This window comes from Buceros rhinoceros, unplaced genomic scaffold (assembly GCF_000710305.1).
Source record: "Buceros rhinoceros silvestris isolate BGI_N320 unplaced genomic scaffold, ASM71030v1 scaffold12124, whole genome shotgun sequence".
Taxonomy (NCBI): domain Eukaryota; kingdom Metazoa; phylum Chordata; class Aves; order Bucerotiformes; family Bucerotidae; genus Buceros; species Buceros rhinoceros.
In genome coordinates, this window is record NW_010408851.1 from 56,522 (window position 1) to 64,243 (window position 7,722).

Below are 7,722 nucleotides of genomic sequence, written 5' to 3' on the forward strand. Positions count from 1 at the left end.
CTTTCCCTAGGCCCTCCTGCTGCAGTTGAACTTATGCTTGAAATCACTGCCTTTACAGTCACTGGGAAGTATCCTGTACTGGGCCCAGAAATGATAAATCACTTGATCTTTCTAATAGCAAATCAGCTGCAGAAATGTAAAAGATTCCTGAAATGAGAATTCATTCAGTTTAGTGTATCCTTGTGAATGGAATGGTTGCTTCTCTAACAACGCAGGTATCTCTGTTTACATTAATGATAATGCCTTCATTTTCCTTCTAGTCATTGTTTTTGTTTTGTTTTGTTCTTGTAGCTCAAAGCTTTCAGTAATACACATTTCCAAGGATCATGTATAGATTTCACAGCAGAAGTTTCTGATTTTACATCATTCATACCATGTTCATTTAAGGTTCTTCGGGGATGGTAAGTCTGTTGTTTTACATGTCACCATTTTAAGTAATACGGATTTTTTTTTTTAAATGCTACTAAATTTCAGATAGCTGAAAGTGCATAACACATGCCCATCATACTCCATCATGTCTTAGACCCTTTGTCTTGCAGCGTATCTCAGTAACTGTCGTCCTGTCATTGGCTCGGATAGTATGGGTTCTTTCTCTGTGGGAAGTTTGCACAGTCACTGTGATTCTTTTTTTAACTCCGCTTACAATTTATTCCAGATTTTGAGAACTTGGTACAGTAGAAGTGTCTGCATTCCACTTGCGTTATTTTGCTCTGTAATTTGCATTGTTTTGCTCCGAGATTTATGTACCACAGTATTTGATTTTGCTGCTTTCGTTGCTTTGTCACATAGCCTTTCAAGTCACCTTACTTTTAAGCTTAACAAGAACAAACATTTTTTTATTGTTATTCCTTAGTTCCTTAGCAAATATTAAATCTTGAAAAATCTTACTGTTACTAAGCAGCTAAAGCAGCTAATCTTTTTTGTTATGTTATTCTTGCAGTTGGCTCCTGTATTACCAAGGGGAAATCACTGACAATCACTGTGTGCTGGAAGAAGGCCTCTACGTTAACCTCAGTTCCTGTGGTTGCCCCACTGCTACAATCAAATCCCTCAAGCCTATTCAATACGTAAGGACTTTCATCTAAGGTTCATCTGCCAGGGCCTAGCGAGCTTGGACAGTGACAGCGAAGTCCTCAGGTTGCAGGTTTGGTTAGAGTATCCTTCTCTTAGATGATGGATGCCTTACAGGGCTAAAGGAGCTCCATCTGCCCGGGTTTGGAGTCAGAGTTGTCCTTCTCCTAGGATGGTTGCCCGAAGGCTAGTGAGCCCATCCTGCCCATGGACACACTTTGTCTGACCCTTCAGCTGAGACCTGTCTGGCTTGGGAGACCCCACCGGAGGCACATGCCACCACCAGCACAGCTCTCAACCTCACAAGGGCACGCAAGCTCCGTTCCCATGGCAAGGGGGTGCCCATGAAAGAGACATAAGGACTTTACTCGAGAAAAAAACAAAACAAAAACATTTTGGAACTCTTTTCCTGGTCAGATATCTGAAGCGAGTGCTCTTGCTAAACAAACTTCCACTCAGGGATAAGAGTGAAGTTTGTTTTCTTGGCTTATGGGATTTTTTGGGTTAGGAGCAAGCCAGGCTGCATGCACGCATGCACATGGTCATTTGTAGGCACATGCTCTGTTGCAGCGGTTGGCATTTTTCTGATTGGTCTTTATAATGCTACTCAGCAAGCGTAATATGCAGTGAGACATTTTGTCACGCTGCCTAAGCATACGGGGCTTCCTTTATTAGGCCTACGTCCAAGGTTCTGTCTTAAAGCAAAGCGGACACAGAAGACATTATAATGGAAATTACAAAGTAGCATATATTGCCGTAATGCTGTTCAATTTACTCACGCTTTTACAGAAGTACAGAAAAGGTTTTCACTTGCTAATGGCACCTCAAATCATGGGTCAACAAAGTGGTAAAATATACCACACTTGTGGCCCGTGAGCTGTGTATGATACATCAGATAGTGAGTACAGTCCAAAGCTCATGTAGCCATCCTCTCTTGGTGACTTCCGAGGTGCAGTACAAGTACTTATTACCCATGCAAATAGTCTTCATGTGACTCTCCGGTAATGTTAGTTATACCACCCTAGCACACAACTTGCAGTCAAGTGGCCTGTTGCAGCAATGAGGTGAGATACGAGGTCCAGTATGGCTAGGAGACTGGACAGGAATGCATTGTACTAACCAGTACAAGATAAATACAGTCTTTTGTACATCCTGTTGTAATCCTGCACACAGGACATATGCCTCCAGAGTCTTGCTGTCATGTCTGTGCCTTTGTCCCATATCCTGGTATGCTCCTGTGCAACAGCATCAGAGATAAGCTGGCCATAATACCATTGGTAAAAGAGAAGCAAGTGGCTGCTCTGCCTACTCCCTCCTAGCACTGACCAATTTCTCCAAAATTCCTCATCCATCCCTGATCACAGAACACAAACTCAGTCTATGTGACCTGTACCTTTCAATGTAACTCTTCTGAAACTAGACTTTAAAGATTACAGTTTTCAGGTATTAAGTCCTTTTTTCCATCTGTGAACAGATTAAAGAAAACATCCCACCCCTCCCAAAAAAAATCCACCACCACCAAAAAAACCCCCCTGAAAGCTGTGGGCATGGTGGGAAGGATGTACATACAACTCGAATTTTAGAGCTGGTCTTTTCAGTAGGTTACATAGATACTGTGGCTTGAGCAGAGCTATAGCTTCCCACATGCTCGAAGCCTGGTTTTCAGATTGCAGATCTCCTGTTCGTGTTAGGCTTTTGGACTCTGCTCTACTAAATCAGAGTGAAGTTTTGACATGTAATGGTAGGTCTCATGCAAATCCTCCAGCCTATAATCTGACGGGGAAATAACTGTGCAGTTTGGCACGGTCAGAAGCTACTGGCAGCCCTTGATTCCTGAGGGCCAAGCCCTTGGAGAAGTGTGTTTGGCAGGCTGCGTGTGGGAAGCTTGCACACGTCTTCCTGTACTTTATAAGTGGCTTGCACCTCTTAGTTCAGTTCCTCTCTTGGAAATAGGAGCCCTTGTATTTCACAAAATTGAGCTGCTAAACAGCATAAAAGGCTATTGAACCACACCTGTTTTACAAATAGAAATGCCCTCATCGGCCCCTCACACATTGTGAATGCTAATCGCACAGGACAGTGCTTGGGGCATTGTGTGGTACCGACATGATGTTGAGCACGCAGCAGTAAGTGTGGTCAGAAACAGCCGTAATTAATTCTAAGCATTGTCCGCAACGCGCCGTTCTTGGAACGGAGCCCTTTTTATTACAAGATATTTCTGTTAGTTCATTCCAGAGAGCAGCGAGCATATTACCAAGTGGAATTGTTGTATGGCTTCATTGAATTCAGTTCTGACATTGGAACCCCTTCCATTGTTCAGCTTTAAATGCCAGCTGGGTTTCAGATCTAAGGTGTGCATCTTGATAGCTCACATGTAGAGGGAGAATGTTTAACCCCGACATCAAGCCCTGAATGTGCATTGTCTTCTGCTCTCCAAGTGAGATATTTTTGCTGCTAGTGTAACACTTGGAAGGACTCTTAAAAGGGGAGGGGCCATGTATTGCTTCAGTGTGTGAGGTTTCTGCATCCCAGATGTTGACCAGAAGTAGACACCCATGTGTGGCACTGGCAGAGGGGGGAAAAAATGTGCTTTTACCAGTACAAAGGACTCATAAGGCTAGCTCGTTACCAGCCTTTGAAAACAGTCCAAGTCCATTGATTGGTGTAGGTGTGGCCCAGCTGTATATTCTGGAAGTAGATTGTTTCAGCTAGTCCTCTGGGATGGGAGAACAAATCTGCTGGAGGAAATGGGGACATGTGATCTGAATATTCCCTTTCTAATTGACTGTACGTTACCTTGATATTGTACAGCTGAGTGAAATCCCAGCTCTGGGCCTTTTATCTGCAGGATGTATGTAAGAATATAGATTCTTTCTGTGGGGCTAACTGCAGAGTAGCTGTCAACCATGGCAGTCAGCACAGGCCACTGACCCCTGCAGGGTGCGCAGCTTGGCTGGGCATCCACACCTATTTCTGCACCTGACCCTAAATCAGGATGCTCTTTCTGTTCCTGCCTGTTCTGGTAACTAGAAGGAACATCTAGCAGTGTTTTTGCTCTTGCATGTAGCCATACTGTCAGTGTAACTTTCTGAGTTTTCACTTGAAATCCGTAACTGTTTTGAGGGACTTCTTGGATGTTGTCAAGTGCCACAAGATTTCCAGGCTCTTGTTATGGAAGGAGAATTTGAGGTCTGAAGTTACGTATTGGTAGTGCTCCTTCATGGCATGGGCGTGCTTTTGTGATCTGATGGAATGACACTGTAAGGGGCAGTGTGATTTTTGTGATTGAGTAAGGTCACAACAATGCCTTAATCTATATGAAACAGCTAAGAAACTCTGCAGAGCCTTGACTGTTTTTTTTTTTAAATTATATCAATCAACTGGAGATAAGGAAAGGATTTGAAGGAATAGTTTGGTCTCGAAAATGCAGCTTGGATGCAATCAAATATAGTAAGTGTCCTAAATGAGATAAAATAAGGTGTGGGGTTTTTTCTTAGGGAAGCAAACTTTTGAGGTTTTAGTTTGAAACTTTGCAGAAATACAGTTTGCGTGTTTAAGAACCTAATTACATAACAAATTGAAAAATCTCATTCTAAATCACTGATTTTGCCCAATTAAAATAGAAAAAAACCTCAAAACTTTCAGAGCAACACATTTGCAGAAGAAAACAGGCTCACGGTGGTCTGATTTCTTCACTGTGACAGTATTTTAGGTTGGCTAGCTTTTGTTCTAACCTTTAGCTCTTGGAGGGTTGTTTTATGGGTTCTTTGCTGGAAAGCGAAGTTGTCCTCGTTTCAGTATGGCATGCTACCCCACCCCCTCCGCGCACACACTTGCTGATTTCTCAAGAAGTACAAATGAACATGGTTCCACTTTGGTCATTTCCCCATTTATTATGGGCTGGCTTCATAGAGAAATTAAGCACATCTTTGTAACCAGTTTCCTCAACTGTTTGTTCAGGAAGTAGCAAAGCAAAAGTTAGGTGGGTTCCTAAGGAGAACGTTTCTTTATTCCCAGGAACCTCTTTGCCATCTTAACTTATTCTCCAAGGTGGATAATACTCAAGCTACATCTTTAGGAGTCTCTACCTCTGTTTTTTCCCTGCTGTTCCATTTCGCTCAAGTTCAGACTGGACTGTTGAGTCCTTCTGGGAGCATTTAGTAAAAGCTGCAGGTTAATTAAGAGGATGCAAAGAAGGAACAAAGTGTATTTGTGCCTTGATAATGAGAAAATAATGTCCCTTCTTTTTGGTATTCTGGGAGGAAAGATAGTGTCGCAATACCCGTATAGTAACCAAGACTGCATATTGAATAGAGCCGTCTTACATGACCTCTTCCCTTCTGAAAAGAGGAATGAATCTAAAAGACCCATGAGTCTTTATTTTATAAATGGGAAAAATACGCTAAAAAGGGTATCTCACAGGAATGTATTTTCTTCAAGTGAACAGGCAGTTACATGCTTTGGAAGCCCACTTAATGTTAGAAGGGTACCCATGTCTCTAGTAGTGGCAGGAACACTGGAACTAACGTAAGCTGCCTCTCATCGTGTGCTTTCATCTAAAAATCCCAAAGCACTCTTTTAGAAAAGCTTGCTGATTAAATTTGTTGGGAAAAGCTTGTTGATTAAACTTGCCTGTTATTCTGCAGGCAGGTAAAAGCATAGGACCGGTTAAGGATTGTTGCTGCAGAGATGCAGGTTTCCATGCCTGCATCAGCAAGGACTTGCCTTTTGCGTTGCCAAGAATTCATGAAAAAGAAAGCTTAACCTCTTCAAGACAGTGGACAAATGCCCCAATAAGCAACCATGGCCCTATAAATAGCCCAGCTGACTTCACCTGCTCACTTGCTGTCATGCTAGTGGCCCACCAATCTCGTCATTTCTAAAGATCTGGGTTGACACAGGTTGTTTTGTTTTGGGGTTTGTTTTTTTTTTGAGGTCTTCCTTATTCTTGCTCTGATCAAACATCATCATTCCAGTATTTCTGTGTTAATTACCTTTTCTAAGTTAAATACAGGTGTTAACTAATCTCCCCAGCATTCCTGTGAGGCAAATAATGAAATCAGATACAAGAACTTAATAGGTGTTTCCCAGGACCAGGCAATGAGTCATTTTGTGTAGCTGGGACTGGACTGTGGATGTTACTGCCATCCAGCACCATGTTCCTCTCCTTCAGGCAGGTATCCTTCCCATGCTGAAGGGATAGCCAGGCGAGTGCTGCTTCAGTAAAGGCAGTTGTAAAGCCAAGGCTGCAGAGTAAAGGCTTTTCCAAGTTTAATGTTTTAATACAGCTGTGGAGTCTCCTCCAGGTAAGGCTCTGGTGGATGCTGTTTGCATAACAACAGGTCAGCAGGGACATGAGGTGGGGAAATACACCAACCCTTGCCATGACTGGGTTACACATGCATTAGTCCAGCCCTGTGCCTTTCTTTCTTTGGCTTTATTAGGTTTTCCCATCAAAGTTTGAAAAAAAAGTGCAAGGAAAAAATATGATTTGGGGTGAGCCCTTCTCAAAAGGGCCTTTTTAGTAATAATTTTCACAAAATTCATAATGAAAAATTATCTGTATGTTATCCATAGCTAAAAGTATACAACTTATTACGAGCATGTGTGCAATTTGCTTGTGCAGTTGGTTTTCAGTTGTACCACCTTTTGGTTAGCTTCTTTGAGTCTGCACTGTTGCTTTTCATTGAGTCAAGCCCCTAAGCCTTCCACTGTAAACAAAAGACATTTGAAAGGAAGCTCTTGCGCTGATCTTTGTTTTAATATCAAACGTTTCAGACTTGCATTTTTTTCTGGACTGGCAAAGTATAAATTCTGTTCTGAATAGTGAAAAAATTATGGTGCGCAGCTTCTCTCTGTTTAAAAAAAAGGTGGAAGTTATTGAGGGGAAAGTGAGCTGAGTTGAACTGTGCGAGGGATTTTTTTTAGTGTGGTGATTTCCATGGCTTACCCTTCAGCTTCTGAAATCACACTGCAGGGAGGGGAAAAAAGCTGTGTCATTTCCAAGGCATCACAGGCTGTGTTTAGCTATAGACTACCACACCTGCTGAGTAAAGAATATCACTGTATTTAACAAGGCTGCTTATATCTTGAAACGCTGTGTAAATAACAGCTTTTGTTAATCACTGGTCTCTTAAATATAGCGAATCTCTTCCAAGTTTCTCCCTGGACGCTGGTATTAAAAAACAGGACAAGCAAAACCTCTTGAGACTTTATTGGTGCTGGTTTAAGCAGGGCAATTAGTTTCTTATTGCACAAAGATGGTCTTAAGTAATTCTTTAGTGCTTTGTCATTACTGCAGTTGGCAAGCTTTCTCCAAAGGGCGGCATTTCAGATATTTTCCTTGAAAGGAAGCTAAGGTAATCCTGACCTAGACATGGTAATGACTTGCCAGTCATGGGTAAAAGTACATGTCTTGAGCTCACCTTTGAAAATCGGGAACTGGGATCCACCTAAAGCAATGCCACAGTCTTGAGGTTGTCTCCTCTTGTATTCTCTGCTCAGCTGCACTCCTTTAGCTCTCCGAGAGCCGTCTTCCTCCCTGCCCGGTCAGGACTGGGCCTCAGTGAAGAAGGCTGATCCTGTCAGTCTCATGCTTATCTATCAGTGATGCCTCTTCAGCCTGAAAATGGGTGAAAGTCCCGCTCGGCA

General features: G+C 42.5%; 1 protein-coding gene across 1 annotated transcript in view; it reads left to right on the plus strand.

The window, feature by feature from the left end:
• CRYBG3 (beta-gamma crystallin domain containing 3) overlaps nucleotides 1-7,722 on the plus strand; it is a gene marked incomplete at its 5' end in the record, with an annotated part of 64,739 nt that overhangs the window by 46,329 nt on the left and 10,688 nt on the right. The window contains 2 exons of the mRNA XM_010135019.1: nucleotides 292-401; nucleotides 941-1,067. Of these exons, the coding sequence (XP_010133321.1) occupies nucleotides 292-401; nucleotides 941-1,067 (237 nt within the window). The remainder of the gene's footprint in view (nucleotides 1-291; nucleotides 402-940; nucleotides 1,068-7,722) is intronic.